The sequence below is a fragment of the Antedon mediterranea genome, chromosome 2, assembly GCF_964355755.1.
Source record: "Antedon mediterranea chromosome 2, ecAntMedi1.1, whole genome shotgun sequence".
NCBI lineage: Eukaryota > Metazoa > Echinodermata > Crinoidea > Comatulida > Antedonidae > Antedon > Antedon mediterranea.
Genome location: NC_092671.1, coordinates 22,444,250 through 22,470,865, shown reverse-complemented (window position 1 = coordinate 22,470,865; position 26,616 = coordinate 22,444,250). Strand labels below are relative to the sequence as shown.

The window sequence follows — 26,616 nt, the reverse complement described above, 5'->3', positions numbered from 1 at the left end:
TACAATCATGTAAGAATTAGAAATCTGGCTACTCGCTCAAAGCTGCTACAGTAATGTACTGTGTTAAGAATACTATTAATTGAATCGAACATACACTGGATAGTTCCTAATTTCAGTCTGTTAAAGTATTAATTTTAAGAATGTTATTAAGGAACAGACTACACTAATTGTGCTTCATATTTTCATATTCATACCGGTAATTTTGTTTAAAAACATTTGACGTTATTAACATGTATGAAATCTATCTCCAGCAGGATCAATTACAGGACAATTGTTCTTGTCTTATATGTGATGATTTTTATGTATAAATAAATGATCATAATGTAAAGAAAAATAAATTAGAAACATTGACATTTTAGCTGATAAGCATTAAACTTTGAAATATTTAATCACTGAATAACTTAATAAATTACACTTCAATATTGTGAACATTTCCAAATTGATCAGCTTTATACCATAATCATGTCAGGGCCGTATGCACAGGAGGGGTGCGTACCCCCCAAATTGCAAAAGGTCCACATTTTATAGGGTCATAAAATAAATAAGTACTCAATATTATGAAAATGGTCCAAAATATATAAATCCGCACCCACCCAAATCAAATCCTGCGTACGGCCCTGCATGTACCGTCAATTCTAATAGAAACACCCCTTCTAGTAGTAACCCAACTTATAAGTCAATCTATAATAATAACCTACTACTCTGATAGAAACCCATGGGGGAGGTTAATATTAGAGTCACAAAAACTATTGACAACATGACATTATAAAGACTGGTCATTTATTATGCAGTCGTCGTATTTTGAAAATAAGGAGATAATGCAAGTTGATCTCGGGAGGATTTAGAGTTTTTGAGTTTATAAAATAAAGTTAGAGTTCAAACAAATGTATTTATTTGTACTTTTTTATTATTTTTCTATGATTTGCTGACCGGAAAAGTTGGGGTGGGTTACTATTTTCAGGTGCCTAATTTAAGATTAATAATAATAACCCACTACACAAATAGTCACCCCCCCTCCCCCAACTTCTAATAGTAACACACTGTAATGTTATATCAATTTTCAAACCTTTTAAAATCAAAAACTCTGTCTTATCACTCATCATTTTTTCATTCTTAACTTTCATCCTTATAATTATCCAATTTTGGATTGGGAATGTCAACAATTTCGCTACCTCTTCCTTGCCTGCAAAATGAGAAAAACAAAAATGCAATTATTCTATCATCTCTTACAGATGTATTTGTCCTAAAAAAATAATTCTATTTTGATGTCACATAACAGCTATCCACTTAGAATCGAGAAATTGAATATTTGCGACCAACAACCGGCCTATATTTTATAACTACTGTAGTACTGTACTTGTTCAAAAATAACACTATATTGATCTCTTTCCCTTTAATGTTCAACAATATTCAAATTAAAATGCTTAAATACAGAAGTATAGGCCTACAGGTACATATGACAACCTTAGACTTCCATCCTACATTAGACTGGTTCCAGCTCGTAAATAGTAAACATAAATATTTTGGCACATATGGCGTTTCATACGTATAATATAATACTCAGATTTACGCACTGGGGAAATATGTGAAGAAATCGATTTGCAAGAATAACGTAGGTTATCATACCATATGTGCCAAATTATTTATCTTTACTATTTATGGGCTGGAACCCAGTCTAATCATACATACTGTATGCACTGCTCTTTAACCAATTGAATGCTCTTTGGCATGTGCAGAACGAACCTTTTTAAATATAAACTTACCTTGAGATCGTCATGATTGTATATAGGTCATCTCCTATAGTAGGAAAAAAAACCAATTTATAACATTAATATTTTATACATTTTCGATCTTGATACATTGTACATTTGTGTTTTACAATGTTTTGCTGCTAATATTGTAGTAGACTTACCTGATGTTGTGGCATTTTCTAGTTGTCCATAATTATCAGCATCATCTGCTGATGAACAACAACAATAAAATGTTAAGAATGTAATGTTTACGAAAATCTATTACCTAGCCGCCAAGGAGGTTATGTTTTCACCCTTGTATGTTTGTGTGTGTGTCTGTGAACAGCCTAGAGGCCACTACCTGCTGCTTACTTGGGCCCGAATCTAACCACTAACCATCAGCGCAAGCTCGGTGGTCTAGAGGTATGATGCCATATAATACATTCCTAATATCTATCTGTACATTAAGTGCTTTGATTGCATTGAAGAACTTAAGATATACCATAACATTTTTTTTCATGTTTTAACCAATAAATATATGGTCTTGATTTTATGGCACTCTGGAATTGTCTCTTCTATTAGCAAAAGAAGTATTCTCATTTTACATACTTGGTTTATAAACTATATTAAAGCTTACCTGTAAATGATTTCTACTTCTAGGCTTCTGGGTTATCTCCTATAAAAAAACACAATAAAATAATAAATTAAAAAAAATTAAATTAAGTTTTCTTATTCTTCTTACCTGTACAACTACAAGTGTTGCCACTTGTTAATTTGACAAAATTTGCTGATTTTTCAATTACTTACTGGCAGAACAGGCCCAGAGAACAGGTAAGTAAAAGATATGTACTGTGTTGGTAATAAGCTGTACGGACTATATAAAGGGCAGGAAATATTTTGGGATAATCTAGGTTTTGGCGAGATTCTGGTTTTTAAAGTGTTTATGCTTTGTGAGAGTGAAGATTGTACCAAGCAACAATGCCTATTTTTATTTAAAAAGATGTGCCGTGTTTAAAACGTTTTCACCCGCAACTACAGCAATTGCATTATAATTCTTCAAGGTTGATGTCCTTGGCTATTGGCTGTTCTTGTGGCCTTCGAAGTCTCTGCTGCCTGCTTTTTATTTTTGGCATATACCGCATCACATGCTTGTGCATATCTAGCACTTCCTGATCTCCTGAATTGTGATCATTGTCTGCTATTAAAAACAATCCACTTAATATGTTCCCTTATAAAAGTATTTTAACACAACTTGAGTACAAGAGAGTATAAGATGTTAATAAATTAATTATAACACCAAATTATTATTAAGTTGCCAAATAGTGAAATTATAGACTGCCTGAACCCAAAATAAATAAGTGCCACAATCGAATGAATAAGTGCCAGACAAAAACCTCAGGAAAAGCCTAGAATATTATATTTATCCTTGTTTGACCAATGTTTGACCAATATTTATCCAATTGTTCTGGAGGTTGTCTTTAATTTGAGGTGATTTATACAGCTGATGAAATCAAATTTGAAAGTAGTCTGCAATTGGATTTTTATGGGAGTGACTTGTACTTTTGGCTAGTCTTCAACATAAGTTGCTCTTAGAGTGGATACGATAGTCTACAATTGAAGATGCTTTTAAAATTGGGGTAGTGGGAAGTATTAAATAGAAGGTAGTGGGTTAAAAACAGGGAGACCAGCATTGACAATTTGAAATGGACTGTAGTCTTCAAAAGAAGTTGCTCTTAGATTGGATATACTAGTCTACAATTGATGGTGATTTTAGAATTATAATGCAGTATTAAATAGAAGATGGATGGTTAATTAGAGAGAGAACTGCATTGAAAATTTGAAAATGACTTTTAATGACTAATTAATTAAAAAATCACCAACCTTGGAATCCAGATGTTCTGCAATATCCGTTGTAAAATCTTCAATTAGATTAAACTGAACATCAAATTTCTCCAAAAATTTTACTGTTGATCTGAGATTGATATGTGGAAAACACCCTCAATGACAGAAAACTCCGTTGAGTTGATACCTTCTAGCGTGGATGGGTTGGAATAAACAATGCTGAATTCAAAGTATCCACTTCCCGACAGATTAATGGCAAGATCAGTGAAGTTTGCCCAGCCATGTATTATATCTACAGTGTTGTTGCTGACGAGCTCTGCATCAGATACTCCTGGGCATTTTCCATGGATGTGAAGAATGTCTAAGATTTTGCACAATTTCACCCTGAAAAAATCAAAAAATCATTGAATAATTCCTTTTTTTTTCATAGAATATTTGTATCAAACCTGTGGTGTATTACCAAAGCTTCCTATCCTATATTGGAGTTTAGAAAGAATTGCGTTAAAAACCTACAGTGGTATCCAATATAGAGATGCAAGGCTGAACCTCAAATGGATGATTTTCCGTAGCACCAGCCGCTTGCTTGCTTCTCAGAATACCTGTGAACCAATTAGTTATGTTGTTTTTGTAATGATATAGGCATTAGGGAATATGTTTGTTGCAAGTCACACATGAGAATACAATTTAAGACTTTGGACAAGACGATACAAGCCAGTTCTATACAACAGTAACTCTACAGAAAACGCATTACTTCTTAAAATGTGACTTACGTTTTATTGCCTGTACTTGGACCTCCTGTTCTATTTGTTGCTCTCACACTACCTGTTGAGTCTTCAGCTGGGGGAGAAGGATTGGTCATTGCTAATGATATAACCTCAACTTCAAGACTGTCGGACAAAGTACTGGTTTGTGCTGCATTAACAATTTCTGCTTGAAGGTTAACTAATTCATCATGTTCAAGGGTTGAATTGCCTGTAAGGAAGAAATATTCATTATTGCTTAGATATTAAAAAAATAGGCAATGAAATAAAATTCAACTCATTTCTAAACATACGAAACTGAAAATAAGAAATCTGGATAGATTATTTGATACTTTAATATGGTTAAAGAAAGATATTTACTTATTATAACAAACTGGCAAGATTGTTAACAAGATCTTCTTCATAGAAGTCATCAACATCAACAGGAGCCACACCAACGTCAACCATTATAAGCGGTGTAGTGATGATATCAATTGGGTCACTATCACATATAACTTAGTATCCAAAGAGTCTGCCAATTGCGATCAAAATAGTCCTTGCCATAAATGCTGGATTCAAGAGTTGGCATGAACTGATCGTTTGGATCTTCTGGAACACATATGAACATATCTCCATCCAGCTGCCCGTTATTTGGCATGATGTAGCGACCTTGATGGTACACATTAGCATACCAGATGCCGACAACTATTTTCTGATCTGGAGCTGTGTTCAAGAAATGAAGTCATAATGTTTGAGGATTTGTTGAACTCTCATATACATCTCATAAGTCTCTCCAATTGCAACGATAGACATAAATGTGCTGATGCGCTCTTGACATGTGTACCCATTTATTTATTTATTTATTCGACTTCTCACTAACTCAGTTAGTGAAGGATCTGGACCAACAGGTGGTAAACACCTCTAAAACGGTCCAGTCCCAATTTGCACAGTGGCTGTGTGTGACAGTGGCTGTGATTGTGTGTACTAGTACACCGGGGTAACCCCCTCCTCGTTTCGAAAGATGTACTAGGTTCTTTAAAGTGCGCATGAGCTGTGTGTACACTGGACCTACGGTTTATAGTCCTTATCCGAGAAGACTTGTTCTACCACCAGAACCATGGAGCGAGTGAGCCTCGAACCCTTGCCGATGTTATGGCTACTTAATTACGGTTCCACTGTCTTAACCGCTCGGCCACTCACCAGCCGTGATCTTGTGGTCTATTGATCAAATCAACATAACCGTAGACCCAATGACGATTCGATCAAATCAACATAACCGTAGACGATTTGTGAAAGACGTTGTACTTCTGTGTCAGGATCAAGACTTTCAATAATCAACATAGCGTAATCGTAGTCATAGCATTCAAAAGCCTGCCTAGATTCATGCCATATGCAGTCTTCTGTACCAATGATGCCTTAAAGAAAAGAGCAGGTTATATAAAAGATCACAGCTACAACACAGTGATTCTCCTACTCCTCAAAAACGGGATGCCACAATAAAATTGCGTGCCAGTCTCGGTGAGTGGACTGGTCTTGTTTCAAGAGTGCAACTTTAACAGGAGGAAAGATTTAGGGAAGAATCGCAGTTTACAAAGCTAAAATTCAGCATTAAAGCAGACAACTAACCTTTATGTGGACATTTTTCATCGTAAGGAATTTTACTACCATCGATGACCATCATGTTGGGAATTCAATAATCACCAAGTCTCCGTCTCGGATCTCTATCCCACTTGGAGAATCTGGAATAACATAACCGGGCCGTGATCCTCCTAGAATCCCACCATTTTCATCTCTGATTGCATTGCTTTCTTAAATGCATCACAATCCATGTCCACGCAATCAGAAGGATTAACTTTACTGTTAAGATTAAATGAAAAGTATTGAAGGTAAGTGTACTAGGTTGATGAAAATAATGCAACTAGCAAGTAAGGATACACAATGATTTACAATTACGTACCTAGGATAAATGCAAGTGGTCCATAGATACAGTATTGTAATATAATGTTGCGGTTCTTGAGGTACTAATGAAGGACTCTGACTCGCTTGACTGTCGTAACACATATATTATTTATTCAGTATAATACTTCAGTACAATATACAACTATAAGTATAGATAAGGAACGGACGATCAATGATGCTGTCGGTGAGGTGTGAAGTGTGTAGGTCTGCTGTGAGGTGTGTGCTCCGTGAGGTGGCTGTAAGGTGTGTCTGGGCCCTTCTGAAACTTGGGAGTATATTGGCTCAGTTCATTAGCATATGTCAATTACGTAATCTGTGAGGGTAACGATTGGTCCTAAGTTGATCCAGGGGTGTTTAAGTGGGAGTGATTAACGGTATAATAAGGTATTTCTGTGATGGATGACACTGTCAAATCTGTACTTAAATAGTGTCGATCACTCCTGGTTTAACGATGGGAAAGTCACAAAATTAAGCTAAGTGTTTTCTTTAGGGATTCTATTATAAACTAAATGGTCATTAAAACATCTGGACAAACTCTCCTTTGGACTTTCTGGGTCAAGTTTGTGAACCTATTTGAATTCCGATACAAAGGTCAATTTCTTAAATATAAAAGTATATCTTTATATCACATCCCTCTGTTTCCCTTTTTTTTTTCTAATCTATTTAACATATAAAAATGGTTATAATAGTGGCATGCAAAATTAAAGTTATATAAAAGAAAAAAAACATTATACATATATGCAAAAATTGAGTTAGCCAAAACCATTGACTCTGAAGTGTAACCTTATCACTTTCACTCTCTCTCTTCTCTCTCTTAAAAAAAATTAAAATTAAAAATGAATTTGGTATAAAATTCGCGTAAATCAAACATAAATCAGTTAAAAATAAAATTACAAAACTTAAAAATAGTATGTTACATTGAACATACATCAAATTCGTGCGACAACTCATCGCGTTCTAATGGTCTTCAAACATAAATCATCAAATTAAAACATAAAACTCAAGAAACTGTGGCTGATTAGCCTAAAATCAAAATATCAAACTTAATCACTTAAAACTTTAAAAGAAACAAATGTGTGTGTCCCGTTGACACAAACTAATATCCACAATATATCATTATCGTCACAACTTTATCGATTTAAGCATTTATATTCACAGGTAATTACGATTTCAATCGGTCGACAAATTCGACTTTTGTACTCAATGTCAAAAAAAATTACAATTAAAAGTACTAAGAAAATCTCCTGTTATTGTATATCAATTAATTAATGCTTGAGATTAACGACTCAAAGGTTAAACAAAATATTTGTTACAAAATGATTGTCGTTCCTTTTAATATCTCAATATATCGATCATTCAAAATTCAAAATTAATCTTTATCAAACTCGTTACAAATCAATACTTAAACATAAATTCAATTCTCTTTTAACTGAAATCACATCATTACTAAACAAATCTCATCAAAAATACGTAGACTATGCTATCATTAATTTAGCAAATGTCGTAATTTTAAAAATAATCTTGCAAAAAAAATTGAAATCAGTAATTTGTTGCATTATACAAACGTTTTATGAATCGGTTTGGCGATCCACTTATCGGTATCTGTTTATCATTAATGATCTCTTTAATTAATTTATCTGTATCGTTATATCTGTCAATATTCCACCAAAATTTGCGATCATTAGATTCGTGTTTTGTTTTATCGGTGTTGCGTTTAGCTGAAGTCGGTTTAGAATATGAAACTAAAACTTGGAAATGTCCTGCTTTAAATCTACCTCGGTTTAATGTCATACTTGAATCATTAGGTGCTGTCATAATTAGATTAGTTTGTTCCTTAATTTGTTCTTCTTTCATTTGGAATGGGGCTGCTAATCCCATGTTATTCTCTACACAGTCAATGTAAGGTTGCAAGTTAAGGGGTTCTACTTTAGTTGGATGTGTAAGGGTATCTGATTGCAATTGGGTGGGTGTCCTATCATGTTCGTCTACAAATTCAACATTGATTTCGTCATTTACTACATTAATGGTGTTTTGGATTTTATCGTTATTATCATCGGTGGGTTCATTCAACAATTGTTTAAGTTTTTGGAGATGTGTAAAATTTTTGCGTTCTTTAGGCGTTCTCATAAAACAGGGTTTCAGTCTGTTATAATTGAATACGTCGCGAAGTATTTCTCCTTTAATCGTCGCTAGGATGTAGTGTGTTCTGTCTAGTACTTCATGAATTACTAATGGTCCGACCCATTCTGCGGCGATTTTCTTTGAATTTGCCGTTAGTGATGATGATGTTGGCTTGTATAAATATACGAGTTGTCCTACTGAGTAAATTGGACTTTTTTCTAAGCGTTGGGAAATCTTTGAGTTTTGGACGTTTTGTTGTGTTCGCTGTAATTGTAGCATTGTCTGTGAAATGTTTTGAAATTTCTTCTTGAGATGTTCAAAGTATTCTTCATAGGAATGAGACAATCCTGAAATAGGGTTAAATGCTAATGAGGTCAAACTTGGAGGTTGGCGGCCAAAAACTAATTCGTAAGGGGAGTGGTTTCCTAGATGTGGGGATGAAAACGAGTTATAAGCATAACATGTTGTTGATACAAATCTAACCCAATCTGTTCCGAATTGGTTAAGGTTGACCTTTAACAGGTCCGATACGGTGCGGATATGACGTTCAACTTGTAAACTACCGTGATTGTGGACGCTGATGATTTTCCTATCAATATTAAGGGTGTTACATAATAGTGTTAATAATTTTCCTGTAAGGGAGGTTGCTGCATCTGAAATAAGACGAGATGGGGGTCCAAAAATACTGATGACCTTTTGAATTAGTGCTTCACAAATTGTTTCGGCATCAATGGATTTCAAAGGTACACAAATCAAAAATCTAGTTATCTCATCACATACTACCATAATATGTTTAAAACCTGAAGGTGATGTTGGCATACTCTTAAAATCTAGACTGAGTGTATGAAAGGGACGGTAAGTTGCTGGTACTCGATCGTGTAAAGGACGTAATTTATCGGTTTTGGGACGAAATTGTTGACATCTAAGACACGCTTGGGTATAATTGTTGACTTTCTCAAACATAAGGGGCATGTAAAATAATTTCCTAATAGTAAGGTAAGTACGCATCGTACCTTGGTGGCTACTTAACAAATTGTCGTGATACTGAGAAATAACAGTCTCTGCTAAGTTTTCAGGAACAGCTAATTGCAATACAAATTCTCCACCTTTATCTTGGAAAAATAAACGGAATAGTAAACCGTTGCACAATATGTACTGCTCTGACTTATTCTGAACTGCACGAGCTGCTTTCTTATCAGCTGGAAGGATATCATGAACTAAATAATCGTAAACTGGCTTAAAAAATGGTGAAGTTTCTTGCTCAACACGTAATTGTTTAACGTCTACTGGGAGGTTATAATCTCTAATTATCTTTCTTTGAATAACATCCATTAATCTATCTAAGTCTTGTTGTTTTGGGATGTGTGCTGACTTAAATTCAGTTATGTTTGGTACTAGTGGTTTGGGCGATGTATACAATTCAACTGGTACGTTTCGATGTGTAGTATCTTTGCTTTGCTTGTTTTTGTCTACTAGTCGTTCCTCTGGAGGTTGTCGAATGTTTACATTACGTATTGGGGGTGGTGTTACGATAGGTGGCGTTATGATAGGCGGTGATCGATGTGCGTTTGTTTGTTGTCTCGTGATTATTTGTGGTGTAGCGGTAGGTTGAGGTGTAGGTCGCGTGTTTGTTGTCACTGGGTTTTGATTAATGACGGGCGTTTGTACTGGTTTGGGTTTATGTAGGTCAGGTATATTTATTCCCATTTTCTTGGCGTATGACCTTGTTACTGGTCTGCTAGTAGATGTGTTTGTAATCGGGTTAAGAGATTCAGTCTCTGTAATATTAAATGCAATGGGTACAACTTGATCAATTTCGGAATCGTCATCACGAGGGGCTCGGGAGAGGAAATCTGCTAAAACTAATTCAGTTCCTTTCTTATAACCAATTTGGAAAATGTATCCGGACAATCGTAATATTAGTTTCTGTAAACGGGGTGTACATGGCTGATCTTTTGAATTCCAAATTTGTACAATTGCTGAGTGGTCTACGAATGCATCAAATTCGCAACCCTTTAGTAAATGTCGAAATGCTGAAACGTTAATGTAAAGTCCAAATAACTCTAATTCTGTGACGCTATATCGTTGACAGGCTTGTGGTAAGATTTTGGAATAATAACCTATTATGTGTTCTTTACCGTTTACTGTTTGTGTTAAATATGAACCTGTTGCGGTTCTTGAAGTGTCGCTATATAGCGTAAATCTACCTTCTTTTCTAGGCATTTGAAGAGTTGGTGGTTTAACCATTAATTGTTTAATTTCGTCAAATGCTTTCTGGTGTTCAGTAGACCAACAAAATTTTCGGCGTTTGCTTGCGAGTGTGTGTAACGGACGTAAAATTGATTGTATTTGAGGGAAAAAATGGGATACATAATTTACTGCACCAATAAATCGTTTAGTTTCTTTATGGGTTCGTGGGACTGGCAAATTTCGGATAGCTGCACACCTGTCGCCTAATGGTGTGATACATGCGTGTCCTGAAGAATTAATCAGGATGGTGTGTCCCATATATTGCACTTTATTCTTGAATAACTTACATTTCTTTGGACAAATTCAAAAACCATTTAATTGTAGGGTTTGTAAAACGGAAACGAGGTGCTGCTTATGAGAAAATTTGTCTTGGCTAAATAAAATAATGTCATCATGATGGGCGATACAGAATTCTCTAGAATTTGGGATTTCATTTAAAATTTCGTCAATCTTTGCTTGAAATATACCTGGCGAAACGTTTAATCCTTGTGCTAATCTCTTATAATAATAATGTTTTCCACCATGATATGAAGCTATACCTGTGTATTGTTGGGCATGTTCGGCTAATGGTACACAGTGAAACGCTGATTTCAAATCAATTACGCTAAGAATCTGTGCATTAGCGTTACCTATTGTTTTCAAAGTTTCGGCTAATAATGGGAATGGGTGATTAATACGTTTTATCCTGGAATTTAGATAGCGGAAGTCTGTGACAACTCTTTTATCTTTTGAATTTTTCTTTGAAACAAGAAGGACAGGGGAAGTATACGATTGGTGTCCTACTGCTAAGATTCCTAGTTTGACTAATTTGTTCAATTCGGCCTCAATAACATGTTTATCTTTGTCTGTCGCGAAGTATGGTCGAATAAAAAATGGTTCATCGTTAGAGAGGTGTATGTCAGCTTTGAAGTTTGGGCAGCTAGATAGTTCACCATAAAGTGAAAATGCGTTTCTGTTTTGTTGTAAGGTTTTATACAAATCTTCTTTTTCTCTATGTGTTAAAACGCTGTCTGTTAAATCAACTTGTTTTCTAATTATTTCTTCCTCGGTTAAAGTTAGCAATGGGTCTGTACGTTCTAAATGTGGGTACTTGTTTGCGTTGTCATTGGTCAACTTTATTCTATCAATTGGTAGGTCGTTAGTAACTGTTACAAGGTTGGTTAAATGAAGGCTCGCGATAGGTTGATGTGTATTTAGAGATACGTTTCTGTTTGTGTTGTTAGTGATATCAATGTTGGTTTCTCCTCTGTGTAATTTTACTAACATGTCTGATGGACAAAGTTTTGAAATATGGGTGGTTGCATGTAGAACAACATCGGAATTGCGTACAAAGGCGGGAACCCTTCCTTTTAATTTAACTGTTTTAGTATCACCGGGTTTAAGAAAAATCTTGTGTACTGGACGAAAGCTAAAAATCTTTGGTCTAATGCGAAATGTGTTTTCCTTAAAATTTAAAGTACCGTCGAGTTCAGACAATGTTTCGGTTCCAAGTATCAGGTCAATACCTATCAAATTTTTAACGATTAATGCTGAAATTTTAAATTTGTGTCCTTGGATAAATAATTCGAATTGCACTAAGTGGTTGGCATATAAGAAGTCACCGTTACCTAATCGAAATTTAGTTGTGTTCACTTTAACTGGCTTTAAACGCGATAAATAAAGTGAGGAATTAACGTACGATTGTGAGATTATAGTTCTAGTTGAACCACTGTCAAATAAAGTTAAAACATTTCTACCATCTGGTAAATTTCCTTTAACGTAATTTCTGTCGTTAAGTAACAAATCAATATTATCTGAATTCCCTAAGTATTTTGCCTTAAAATTGTCGTATTTAGTATGGGGGGCCAGATTATAGGCGGCATCTAGTCCCCTTTTTAAAAATCCTGCTGGTGGCTAGGGTAGTAATTGTTTGACTGTTGGTATGGGTATGGCGGGGGATAGTTTCCGTAAGAGCGGTTTTGTTGTCGGCAGTGCCTTGCTATGTGGCCTGGTTTCCCGCAGTAATAACAGGTTGGGGGAGGTTGTCTATATCTTGGGGTCGGTGGGGTCTGGAATCGGGGTTTGTATGGGCTTGGGCTTCGGTTTCGTCTTGGGATATAATTTCGGGTGGGGGAACGTGAGCGTCGAGTATCATCATTAAGGGATCGTTTTGTTGTGGCCATGTCTAACTTGAGAGAATTTATCTCATGTTGGAGCGATTCGAGACTATTAGGCCTATCTGTTTCCTTATTGATATTGAATGAAACTTCCCGTGTGGCATCATCTACGGAAAGGTCAAGGTAATTTTGTGTGCTATTTACAATATTTTCAATAGTGGCATCGATTGGGGTGGACATGGCTACAGCTGCTCTACATTTTGGTGGAAGGGTCGAAATAAATTTATTCTTTATCTGCTGGTCAGCGTATCCAATTCTGTCTGCAGCTTGTTTGATTTTGGTCAAGTGTTTTTCGGCGTTGTCGCCAGTGGTGTATGTAATTGAATCGTATTCTCTTATGTGCGCATAGATTGATTTGTTTTTACTAAACCTGTTGATGAATTGGGTTTTTAAGGATTCTAGTGAATCGAACTGCTTTCCCTCAATCCAGAGTCTAGCTTGGCCCTGAAGGCTACGTTTAAAAATACTTATTACATTAATTAATTGGGCATTGTTTACAGGGTTTTCTAACGTGTGGGCCTCAAGGTAGTCGGTAAACGATAAGTAATGTGCACTACATTGGTCGTGATCGGTTATGGAACCGTCATATCTTTTGGGAAGGAAATCGGTTTGTCTTAGGTGGGGCACGGGGTGAGGATTGACGGGCTCATTTAAAATTACTTCGTTATCAACAACGTCGACCATACTTTATAATATTAATTATTAATCAAATATCAAAAACAATTTAGTGTATATATATATATGTAAACTCTCACTTTTTCAATCAAGGTTACAAATCAAAATCAAAATGGTTTTGACTTACCCCAAATGCTTCGGATCCAATTAAAATGAATTAAAAGAATGCAAAAGTGTTCAAAAATGTTTAAATGTTCAAACAACGAATTAAAAAAAAATGCGAAAGGTGTTCATCAATGTTCAAAAAAGTAAATGTTAAAAAAAACGATCGAAAAAAAAAACGGCGTGAAGTTGAAAGTCTCTAAACGAAACAGTTCTTGTCCGCTTGCTTCTGTTTTGATTCTTCTTGGGTCTTCCTCGATTATCTTCTTTGTCTTTATCCAATGGTTATAATTTCATAAAATTTCTGCTTGTCTCGATTTCATTCAAATATAATTTCAGCTTGTCTTTTGTGTCTTCCTCGATTATCTTCTTTGTCTTCATCCAATGGTAATAATTTGATCAAATTTCTGCTTGTCTCGATCTCATTCAAATATAATTTCAGCTTGTCTTTTGAGTCAAAGTAAATTTCTCTCCTTTCAAACAAATATGGTTATTATTGTCTTCGTCTTCGTCTTCGTGTCTTGTTAAGTGTTTATTTCTTGTTTTCTCACTCCGTTCCTTATGAAATTTGGGTCTTCCACCATGTAATATAATGTTGCGGTTCTTGAGGTACTAATGAAGGACTCTGACTCGCTTGACTGTCGTAACACATATATTATTTATTCAGTATAATACTTCAGTACAATATACAACTATAAGTATAGATAAGGAACGGACGATCAATGATGCTGTCGGTGAGGTGTGAAGTGTGTAGGTCTGCTGTGAGGTGTGTGCTCCGTGAGGTGGCTGTAAGGTGTGTCTGGGCCCTTCTGAAACTTGGGAGTATATTGGCTCAGTTCATTAGCATATGTCAATTACGTAATCTGTGAGGGTAACGATTGGTCCTAAGTTGATCCAGGGGTGTTTAAGTGGGAGTGATTAACGGTATAATAAGGTATTTCTGTGATGGATGACACTGTCAAATCTGTACTTAAATAGTGTCGATCACTCCTGGTTTAACGATGGGAAAGTCACAAAATTAAGCTAAGTGTTTTCTTTAGGGATTCTATTATAAACTAAATGGTCATTAAAACATCTGGACAAACTCTCCTTTGGACTTTCTGGGTCAAGTTTGTGAACCTATTTGAATTCCGATACAAAGGTCAATTTCTTAAATATAAAAGTATATCTTTATATCACAGTATATAGGATAAATACTATTAGTACTTACCCTAAATTAGGTATATGTATGTAAACCCTGTTCTCCTCTCTGACTGTTACCATCTTTGTACCTACAGCGGACATGAATGGGTGGATACCATCATCACTTGATGGATTGGTCATAATAGCGTAATGATCTTTATTACACGCAGTATCTAAATGAGCGAATGTGACATCTATTGATAAGAAAGAACAAAATAACTTTATTTGTAAATGAATAAGTATGTTGAAATATATTCATTTGGTAAGTTTCACCAAAAATGTATTCTGATACTAAAGACATATTTTATGATAAAACAGTTACTAAGGGACAACCTCAACATTACGGTGGTGATAACTTGGATACAATAGCATTTTTATGTTTATCCAATTAAGCATTCAGCTTCATGTGTAAACAGTATGAGTATAATACATTGTAACCTTGCATTTTCCTGCAATATAATTCAAACAATGGCAGTTGTTGGTTTGTCCAAGTAAGGACTAGGTTTGTCCATGTAAGGACCAGATTATGTCATGCTTTTACATACCTTGCAATCTTGTTCTTCCAGCAATAGCTGGGTAATTATGTATACCATGAAATGGAAAAAATGGAGCACCATTATCACCGTTGTCTGGACCACAAGGTGCACGCTGTTTTGCACTTTGACCGGCATTCTCCTGTTGATTCTGAAATATTTACATGAAAATGTTAATGGGAAAATGTAATATTTTAATCAGAATTTATAAATTACGTGACTGATTACACAATTGAATGGCATTATCAGTACACGTTAAGAAAAAAGAAGGTAGAAGAGTAAGAAAGTCCTTTGACAAATTTCCTTTCAAGTGAAAGTCAAGTATGCATATATAATATCTATACATTAATTTTATTTGACACAATGCAAAATATAGTTCCCCAAAATGACAATATAATAACATTGAAAAAAAGAAATAAATACATCTTTTAAAATGAATAATAAAAAAGTTTATATCTTTTTTTTTTTTTGGCGTTTCCCACTTTTATTTCATCGTCATTAACATTGTTTCATTCATTATGAGTTTTACATTTATACATTATCTAATCTAATTCATAATAATTACATAATATATACAGTATTTGGTTTGTAACATTCTACATGCTATTTAATGTTAAATCTTACTGAACCTACCTGTAACTCATCGCAATCAAAGAATATAGGCTTGTACCAATTATAAACGATGACTCCATTCTCACAAATACTTATCAACAGCTTCATGACTAAGAGAAGATGGCTCAATGACAAATGGCATCACCCCGATGTTGTTGTCAGCAAGAACAAGATCAGTCATTACAATTCAACGGACCTCGAAATTTGGAAAAGGCAATCTGTTTGCAGTCTCCTTGACCATCATAAGATGAACACCGTGCAAAGAAGTATGGCCTTTGTTGTTGCTCCATTGACTTTCAACGTCACATATCTCCCCACTGATATGATACAGCACCCTTTCAGAGCCGGCCACAGTGTTGTCTTGTAGGATGACATCTCTGGAGCTCTAGATTTGTAATATCTGCTGCCCACGATATATCCTCAGCATTGTAGCGGTCTTGATATGTACCAGGAAAGAATGTGTTACTAGGTTTTGCAGGATTTGATGATCACTCCCCCATTCAATAATACCTGAGTAATATCAAAGTTACAATTAAGAAACAGTCACCTAAATAAACAATTGCTACAGAACAGCAGATTAATCTAAAATTTAAGTTACTATATAAGGAAAAGAGAAGTATTTTGGCATTGCTTACCTGCTCCAACTGTGTGGTGAATTACATTATCCTGAATTGCATCCCGATAGCAGGACTGAAGCCATTATGAAATGTATATTCACGTACAAACGATGGACTTTCTACAGTAACTTCTCCAATATCCAAGAAAACAACTGAATAATGTGGCTCATAAAAATCTGAAAGAAATAAATAAGTGTCACAATCGAATGAACAAGTGCCAGACACAAACCTCAGGAAAAAAAAAGTTACAATTATAGTACTTTCCAATGTGAGAATGTTCCTTTATTTTAACACAACCTGTACAGTTTAGTTTTGTTGTTAATGTTTAAACATGTATTATTGTGGTCCTCAAGCTTAACTGGAAACTGAGGAAATTTATATTAGGCCCTCCACGGACCCTCGACAGCCAGCAGTGCAGCGCCTACCAGATCAGCACACCAGGAGACAGTCCCCTACTTTTTTCAAACAGTGTACCACGTTCTTTAATGTGCACTGTTAAGTACACGGGACCAACAGCTTTACATCTCATCCGAAGGATGAGGCAATGAGAGTAAAGCATCCTGCCTAAGGAACCATGGTGGTCTATTTATAATTATTTTCTCTTAATCTATTAACAATCATTGCCATGATTCAACAAATTGTTTATTAATTAAAAATATAAAAATCATTAGCATTAATGACCAGATATAATGAGTGATAAAGCTGTTAATGTTAGTTTTCCCAACGATTATATAATCTTGTTAAGTTTCTAAAGAAGGCAAATAAAGAGAATCCTAGAAGTTTGGACTGGCAAACAGATAAATATTCTTAATATTTTATTTCTTTAGGCTTAATACTTTCAATAGTTGATTAGATCCACTGCTAGCACTCAGTGAAGTCTTTTCCTTAGATTCATTCGCATAGTCTGACATTTTAACATAAGATACTGTACCTTTTCAGTCAGTGCCATTTTCTCTATTTTAGAAACGTTGTGCTCTACAAACAAACATAAATATTTAATATAACTCACAATATTAAAAAAACTTACATACAGTACATAAACGTATACACGGTAGGTGTATGATCAAAGTATTTGACATATTGTTGCATGATGAAATCAATATGAAAAGAACGGTTCCATTTTTCTCCACATTTCAATCAACGCTGAACATCTTGTGACATAGCGCACTTAACAAGACTTTCCCAATCAGAGCGATTATTGTCCAAAGTGTGCATAGACTTGTTTATTTTTGTTTTTTTGTCCACACTATGTCAACATATGTATTTAACAATTAAAATCTTCATTTTGTATATGAAGACAGATTATGGCACTCCTCATCTTAGAGACTCGATACACAGCCTGCCTTTAAAACGGATAGATTTTAAGTTTTAAGCTGTGGGTGCTCAAAGGAAAACTGTCAAATGGATGTCAAAGTTTGAAAAAGCAATGCGTTGCTCAATTTCTAATCAATGACCCTGTCGTACACACATTTGACTAGATATTTGTTTAATTAATGTACAGTATGTATGTCATGTATGCATGTATGAACATGTTTGTCTGCATCTCAAATTGAGAGGATCTGTGTGTGTAGCATCCAATAAGAATTTAGTGAAGTTCGAGAAGCTGGGAAGAGCAACCATGTGTTGATCTGGGCCTCCGTGGATAAATTGAACTTATTAGGCCTATTCATGGTAACAGTAACTATTGTAGCTCTTAGAATGGATACGATAGTCTACTATTGAAGATGCTTTTAAAATTGGGGTAGGGGGAAGTATTAATAGAATGTAGTGGGTGAGGGAGACCTGTATTGAAAATTTGAAATGGACTGTAGTCTTCAAAAGAAGTTGCTCTTAGATTGGATATACTAGTCTACAATTGATGGTGATTTTAGAATTATAATGCAGTATTAAATAGAAGATGGATGGTTAATTAGACAGAGAACTGCATTGAAAAGTTGAAAATGACTTATAATTAATTAAAAAATCACCAACCTTGGAATCCAGAGGTTCTGCAATATCTTTTGTAAAATCTTCAATTAGATTAAACTGAAAATCAAATTTCTTCAAAACTTTTACTGTTGATCTGAGATTGATATGTGGAAAACACCCTCAATGACAGAAAACTCCGTTGAGTTGATACCTTCTAGCGTGGATGGGTTGGAATAAACAATGCTGAATTCAAAGTATCCACTTCCCGACAGATTAATGGCAAGATCAGTGAAGTTGGCCCAGCCATGTATTATATCTACAGTGTTGTTGCTGACGAGCTCTGCATCAGATACTTCTGGGCATTTTCCATGGATGTGAAGAATGTCCCAGATTTTGCACAATTTCACCCTGAAAAAAATCATTGAATAATTCCCTTTTTTCCGTAGAATGAATATTTGTATCAAACATATGGTGTATTACCAAAGCTTGATAGCTATATTGGAGTTTAAAAAGAATTGTGTTAAATCTACACTGGTAGCCAATATAGAGATGCAAGGTTGAATCTCAAATAGCATCAGCTGTTGTAAACGTACTATACTCATTGTGCTTGGGAATTGATAGATGATTTCTACTTGGGTCACTAGACGCTGCTTCTTCAGCTTGCTTCTCAGAATACCTGTGAACCAATTAGTTATGTTGTTTTGTAATGATATAGGCATAGGGTTATGTTTGTTGCAAGTCACACATGATAATACAATTTAAGACTTTGGACAAGACGATACAAGCCAGTTCTATACAACAGTAACTCTACAGAAAACTCATTACTTCTTATTAATTTGACTTACGTTTTATTGCCTGTACTTGGACTTCCTGTTGTATTTGTTGCTCTCACACCCCTTGTTGGGTCTTCAGCTGGGGGAGAAGGATCGGTCATTGCTAATAACTTCAACTTCAAGACTCTCGTACAAAGTACCGGTTTGTGCTGCATTAAAAATTTCTGCTTGAAGGAAACTAATTCATCATGTTCAAGGGTTAAATTGCCTGTAAGGAAGAAATATTCATTATTGCTTAGATATTAAAAGAATAGGCAATGAAATAAAATTCAACCCATTTCTAAACATATGAAATTGAAAAATAAGAAATCTGGATAGATTATGTGATACTTTAATATGGTTAAAGAAAGATATTTACTTATTATATATAACAAACTGGCAAGATTGTTAACAAGATGTTCTTCATAGAAATCATCAACATCAACAGGAGCCACACCAACGTCAACCATTATAACCGGTGTAGTGATGATATTAATTTGGTCACTACCACGTATAAGTATCCACAGAGTCTGCCAATCGCTATCAAAATAGTCCTTGCCATAAATGCTGGAGTCAAGAGTTGGCATGAACTGATCGTTTGGATCTTCTGGAACTCATTAGAACATATCTCCATCCATCCATGTTTATTTGGCATGACATAGCGACCTTGATGGTTCACATCTAAGCGTTAAGGATTGGCATACCAGATGTTGATAACTATTTTCTGATCAGGAGCTGTGTTCAGGAAATGAAGTCATAACGTTTGAGGATTCGTTGAACTCTCATATACATCTCATAAGTTTCATAAACGTGCTGATGCGCTCTTGACATGTGTACCCATGACACCAGCCGTGACCTTGTGGTCCATTGATCAAATCAACATAACCGTTAGACCCAATGAAGATTGGTGAAGACGTCAGGATAAAGAAAACGGAATGCCACAATAAAATTGCGTGCCCAGACTTGGTGAGTGGACTGGTCTTGTTTCAAGAGTGCAACTTTAATAGGAGGAAAGATTTAGGGAAGAATCGCAGTTTACAAAGCTAAAATTCAGCATTAAAGCAGACAACTAACCTTTATGTGGACATTTTTCATCATAAGGAAATTTACTACCATCGATGACCATCATGTTGGGAATTCTATAATCACCAAGTCTCCGTCTCGGATCTCTATCCCACTTGTATGGAGAATCTGGAATAACATAACCAGGCGTGATCCTCCTAGGATTCCACCATCTTCATCTCTGATCATTGCTTTCATAAATGCATCACAATCCATCTCGATGCAATCAGAAGGATTGACCCCTTCCCTACAATTTAGGACGTTTGGTACAAATAATACATATATATTCTCGCGGCGAATGACCTCTCGTGGACAGCTAGGCTGAGTTTTGTAGGCCTAGCTGGTAAACATCGGTAACGTACGAACATCGTACGCTAGCTATATACCTAGCCTGACATTGTATAGTTGCTGCATTAATTGTCTTTCTATATTTGCCAGACTCCGTTGATACAAATTGGGGAAAACCTGGTATTTTCGGTGAAAATTTAGGAGTCTTCCATTTGTTTTGGCCTCACAATCAATTAAAAATTGAGTGAATTACAGAAGAAAAACAAAAATATCAATCCGCACGCAAGGCATGTTGGGATTTATAGCGGGCCGCTAAAAGTACTAGAATAAAATTATTTTTCACATTTTTAACAGTTTAAAGACAAAAAAGTTACCATATAATATTTATTTTTACATTAATTGTAGTTTGGGACCTTAAATTAGATCTAAAAAACGTAGGGAAGGGGGTCTTTAACTTTACTGTTAAGATTAAATGAAAAGTATTGTAGGTACAGTAAGTGTAGCCTACTAGGTTGATGAAAATAATTCAACTAGCAAGTAAGGATACACAATGATTTACAATTACGTACCTTGGATAAATGCAAGTGGTCCATAGATACAGTATATAGGATAAATACTATTAGTACTTACCCTAAATTAGGTATATGTATGTAAACCCTGTTCTTATCTCTGACTGTTACCATCTTTGTACCTACAGCGGACATGAATGGGTGGATACCATCATCAGTTGATGGATTGGTCATAATAGCGTAATGATCTTTATTACACACAGTATCGAAATGAGTGAATGTAACATCTATTGATAAGAAAGAGCAAAATACCTTTATTTGTAAATGAATAAGTATGTTGAAATATATTCATTTGGTAAGTTTCACCTAAAATGTATTCTGATACTAAAGACATATTTTATGATAAAACAGTTACTAAGGGACAACCTCAACATTACGGTGGTGATAACTTGGATACAATAGCATTTTTATGTTTATCCAATTAAGCATTCAGCTTCATGTGTAAACAGTAGGCCTATGAGTATAATACATTGTAACGTTGCATTTTCCTGCAATAGAATTCAAACAATGGCAGTTTTGGTTTGTCCAAGTAAGGACTACGTTTGTCCCTGTAAAGACCAGATTATGTCATGCTTTTACATACTTTGCAATCTTGTGCTTCCAGCAATAGCTGGGTAATTATGTATACCATGAAATGGAAAAAATGGAGCACCATTATCACCAGACATGAAATTTGCCCACACGAATCCAGCATTTCCGTTCTCTGGACCACGAGGTGCACGCTGTTTTGCACTTTGACCTGCATTCTCCTGTTGATTCTGAAATATTTACATGAAAATGTTAATGGGAAAATGTAATATTTTAATCAGAATTTATACATTAAGTGATTACAAAATTGAATGGCATTATCAGTACACGTTAAGAAAAAGAAGGTAGAAGAGTAAGAAAGTCCTTTGACAAATTTCCTTTCAAGTGAAAGTCAAGTATGGATATATAATATCTATACATTGATTTTATTTGACACAATGCAAATAGTTCCCCAAAATGACAATATAATAAAAATTGAAAAACAGAAATAAATACATCTTTTAAAATGACTAATAAAAATGTTTATATCTTTTTTTCTTTTTTTGGGGGTTTCCCACTTTTATTTCATCGTCATTAACATTGTTTCATTCATTATTATGATTTTTACATGTATACATTATCTAATCTAATTCATAATAATTACATAATATATACAGTATTTGGTTTGTAACATGCTACATGCTATTTAATGTTAAATCTTACTGAACCTACCGGTAACTCATCGCAATCAAAGAACAGGCTTGTACCAATTATAAACGATGACTCGATCCATTCTCACACATACTTATCAACAGCTTCATGACTAAGAGAAGATGGCTCAATGACAAATGGCATCACCCCGATGTTGTTGCAAGAACAAGATCAGTCATTACAACGGAAAAAGACTCCATAATCCCAATTCTTCCAGATGAAGAAATTGGCAATCTGTGTGCAGTCTCTCTTACCATCACCATCTCAGAGCCTGCCACAGTGTTGTCTTGTGGGATAACATCTCTGGAGCTCTCGATTTCAATACCTACTGGCCACGATATACCTTCAGCATTGTAGCAGTCTTGATATGTACCAGGAAATACAGGACAGCAGATTAATCTAAAATGTAAGTTACTATATAAGAGAAAGAGAAGTATTTTGGCATTGCTTACCTGCTCCTACTGTGTGGTGAATTACATTATCCTGAATTGTTAGTCCTGAAGTACCAAACATCCCGATAGCAGGACTGAAGCCATTATGAAATGTATACAACTGCCGGACTTTCTACAGTAACTTCTCCAATCTCCAAAGAAGCAACCTAATGGAATATTACTTACCCGTTGATTAAGTTAATTAACAATTTGGATGAAATATTTTACAGTACTTTGTACTTAATTTATTATTAACATTTAAAACATATTTTAATGTAAATTAAAAATAATTTTATTTTATAGTTGTTTATTTATAATTTAATTGAGCATTTACCTAAATTATAGGCTTAATATAATTAATTAATTAATTACAAACACAATAACTAATAGGAAGGATGAGCAAGGCTAAGAAAAAGGTGTAACATGCCAGCAATCTGTGAGTCTTCAGGCATAGATATAGATATCAACTAAAGTAGGTTATGTATCTAGGCAGCTGGTTGCATGAGAACAGAGAACTGAAAAAAGAAGACTGCAAGGAACAGGAAGTGAGGAAGAATGTTAGAGGAGTGATATATGACGAGATGCCAAGGAAGTTCGAGCCAGGTTTAAGACTATATGACTAGACCAGTAGGCATGCATGGGGGCGGAAACTCGATGGCAGATAAAGAAACTGGAGGCTGTTGAGATGAGATGCATGAAAGGTGTGAAACTATAAGTTAGACAAATGAGGGATAACATTCATGAATGCAGGCTAAGATAGAATGGGATATGAAGATGAGGGAGAAAAATGCTATAATCGGATGGATAGCAGAAAGAGTAGGAGTGGGTAGAAGACCAATAGGGGGTGGCGAGAAAGAGATGGTTACACTGTATTAAGCATAATGGAAGAGAAGTGGACCTAGGTATAGTACTGTAGATGGGGATCGAAAAAAAGGTGGAGAACAAGAAGGCCTGGCACCATAAGTGGACAAACGAGATTATGATGATTAAGATATTGCTAACGAAACTCTTTGATAGTGGAAATTGCAACACACTATAAATTAAAGAAATACTGACAGCACAATAATATTTAGTTTGTTGTATTTAATAATAAAAGTCAATTTAATCCTATTCACAAGACAAACATACAGAAGATGCTCTACATAAACAAATTCTTATTACAAGTCTTTGGGAGTGGAGTTGTAATTTGTCATTAGAAAAAATCTTGACATCTGACAGGACTTGAACCAAGGACCCTTGAATTGGTAACCAAGCATCATAACCACCCAGCCACAACTCCACTCCAAATGAAGGCTGTGATCATTCGTTCAGCATTAAATAGAGCAACTAACCTTAAACTCAGTTTCACTATTTTACTGCACTATGTAATTCCGGACAAATATACAAGGCGTAAAAATGATTAATTTTGAACACCTATTGTAACAGAAGATAAATTGTAAAATGAACTTGATGAATTACCTAGGATTCTTTTTGCCAGAGATTGTCGCAATTGATCTGGAAAACACAGACGATCGTTTGGTGGACACATCTGCTAAACAATCGCCATGTTTACGTAAAACATCTGGCAGATCTACAGATAATAAACAGAAAAACACATGTATGTGAATATGTACACAACAATAGTCAACATTTATAATAACAGACAAATCCCAGAATTAGGTAATTTGCTGACAGTAATATCCAATTTAAAAAAATATGAAATAGGAGTACTGTATATCAAAACATACATCACATGAATGTGGGTGGAATTTATTAATTTCAATATCAAATATAAATATTAAACATGAAACTTACAATTACACTCCATACAGCAACCACTTCATTCAGTTTGTCAATTTGTTTGAGAAGCTTTTCATTCATCAACTCTGCTCAGCTCCACATTTTCTGATTCATATCCATATCATCAATCAATAGAGAACAAAAATATATCAAATCATAGTTTGGCAATTAATAGGTTTCCTGTGTCAAGACACAATGACACATTACTACACCTACACCCAAGTTACATAGCAGCATTTTAAAATAGCATTTTTTTTTAAATCACAACAACTAATTTGATATTAACTATGATCAGCTAATATGATTTACAATATTATAATAATATAACACCTTGTCTATAATACAATTAAGGATTGGTTTTTCCAGTTGCGACAACATTCTGAACATTCTCCTGAATATTGTAGAGAAAAAAATCAAAACAAAATGAATTCATGCTCATTAATGTGAAATTTAAAAATCTGGTTTACCAAAAGAGAAATGTATATCAAATGAAAAATACCTTGAAATGACCTCATCTTGTGAACATCGGACACAGATTAAAGCCCCATTCCCTACGTTTTTTAGATCTAATTTAAGATCACAAACTATATTTAATGTAAAAATAATACTATATGGTCCTATTGCGATAACTTTTTTCGTCTTTAAACGGTTAAAAATGTGAAAAATAAATCGATTTTAATAATTATAGCGGCCCGCTATAAATCCCAAAATGCATTGCGCGCGGATTGATATTTTTGTTTTTCACCTGTAATTCGCCCACTTTTCGATCGATCGTGAAGCCAAAACAAATGGAAGACTCCTAACTTTTCAGCGAAAATACCGGGTGTTCCCCAATTTGTATCAACGGAGTCTGGCAAAAATAGAAAGACAATTAATGCAGCAACTATACAACGTCAGGCTAGGTATATAGCTAGCGTACGATGTTCGTACGTTACCGATGTTTACCAGCTAGGCCTACAAAACTAAGCCTAGCTAGGCTAGGCCTGAGACCGTCCACGAGAGTTCGATCGCCGCGAGCTACTTAGGTAGTGCATTGTTTCTCACTTTTTATCATAATTTACCATAAAACGTACATTTAAGACAAGGAATGACATGGTTTAATGTTTTTAAAGTGATATATATGTATTATTTTCCAAAAAACGTCCAAAATTGCAGGGAAGGGGTCTTTAACAAGGAATTCCATATGCTCCCTTGAAAAGAAATAGGCATCTACTGTATTTTTTGTAAGTTACCCTTGTTCACATTTTCACAACATATTTTGGTGCCTCAAGACTTCCTGACAATTTAATCTGAATAAACAAAAACGAGTCACATAACCAATTTATAACTAACTATAATTATTATAAATACAGAGTGATAGAATATTAATTGTTTGATATAGTTTATTATATAATTTATTTATTGTTAATATCAAGGAAGTTCTGCAGCTGCTATGTGTGTACCTTAAATAGATGATTGCCAACACATGGTTTAAGAAGCAAGACTATAAAGCTATACACACATATAGAATTGGTGGACAGCAGACACACATTGATATGCCTTTAATGAAGCTATAGCTAAACAAAGATCTTGTATTATAAACTACTGAGAGGTGCCAACGTAGATGCCACCAATTCCATCCCATGGGGAAGATAATGGCAGAGACCAAATAGAACCAGTTCAGAATTATTATAATAGAGGCAGCAGTTAGGAAAGAAAGGGAACACGGATTAACAATAGCCAGTAAATCGGTGTTAAAATTCTGAATTTTCCACTGATGCAGCTGAAACTGAATTGCACTACACTGCATAAAATATTAGTAAGCCTATTATATGATTACCTTTTCCTTCAAATAGAATACAGCAAAATGTCCATCCGGGTCTTTGTATTGTAATATGTGAAGCTTCAAAACACATATCCAGTCGTCTTCTGTTGGTCATTTTGAGATTTTTTTCTTCTGAAGAAACAATAACAATTCTACTAATGTTAAATTAATTATTAATTATTAGGTCGTACAGACAGTGACCAACGGTTTTGTGTCTTGTCTGAAT

At 34.9% G+C, this 26,616-nt stretch overlaps 1 protein-coding gene across 9 annotated transcripts; it reads right to left on the bottom strand.

The window, feature by feature from the left end:
• Nucleotides 1-373: 373 nt before the first annotated feature.
• On the bottom strand, nucleotides 374-25,115 carry LOC140040722 (fibrocystin-L-like). Of its 9 annotated transcripts, none has more exons than XM_072086865.1 (20): nucleotides 25,086-25,115; nucleotides 24,602-24,691; nucleotides 24,266-24,377; nucleotides 19,273-21,385; nucleotides 19,021-19,103; nucleotides 18,491-18,835; nucleotides 17,451-17,494; nucleotides 16,538-16,695; nucleotides 15,924-16,412; nucleotides 15,303-15,441; nucleotides 14,786-14,951; nucleotides 5,939-6,169; nucleotides 4,694-5,727; nucleotides 4,343-4,544; nucleotides 4,086-4,171; nucleotides 3,612-3,956; nucleotides 2,368-2,406; nucleotides 1,913-1,960; nucleotides 1,764-1,797; nucleotides 374-1,183 (listed from the first exon to the last, which is right to left on the bottom strand). In XM_072086865.1, the coding sequence occupies exons 9-12, from the start codon at nucleotides 16,008-16,010 to the stop codon at nucleotides 6,082-6,084; spliced, it is 480 nt and encodes a 159-aa protein (XP_071942966.1). In that variant the 5' UTR covers nucleotides 16,011-16,412; nucleotides 16,538-16,695; nucleotides 17,451-17,494; nucleotides 18,491-18,835; nucleotides 19,021-19,103; nucleotides 19,273-21,385; nucleotides 24,266-24,377; nucleotides 24,602-24,691; nucleotides 25,086-25,115; the 3' UTR covers nucleotides 374-1,183; nucleotides 1,764-1,797; nucleotides 1,913-1,960; nucleotides 2,368-2,406; nucleotides 3,612-3,956; nucleotides 4,086-4,171; nucleotides 4,343-4,544; nucleotides 4,694-5,727; nucleotides 5,939-6,081. The 9 variants fall into 9 exon arrangements, with proteins under 9 accessions (XP_071942966.1, XP_071942965.1, XP_071942964.1 ...); XM_072086864.1 differs by lacking the exon at nucleotides 25,086-25,115 and having other exon boundaries at nucleotides 4,694-5,035; nucleotides 5,513-5,727; nucleotides 24,602-25,067; XM_072086863.1 differs by lacking the exon at nucleotides 25,086-25,115 and having other exon boundaries at nucleotides 19,273-19,974; nucleotides 20,314-21,385; nucleotides 24,602-25,067.
• Between the last annotated feature and the right edge of the window lie 1,501 nt (nucleotides 25,116-26,616).

What these genes read in the sequence shown, in the direction of transcription:
- LOC140040722 (XM_072086865.1), bottom strand. Translation starts at nt 16,010, where the DNA reads ATGAAGCTGTTGATAAGTATTTGTGAGAATGGAGTCATCGTTTATAAT. An exon ending in TTGATTGCGATGAGTTACAG is followed by an intron (nt 15,442 to 15,923) that starts GTAGGTTCAGTA and finishes TAAATATTTCAG; the next exon opens with AATCAACAGGAGAATGCCGG. An exon ending in TGGAAGAACAAGATTGCAAG is followed by an intron (nt 14,952 to 15,302) that starts GTATGTAAAAGC and finishes TCTTATCAATAG; the next exon opens with ATGTCACATTCGCTCATTTA.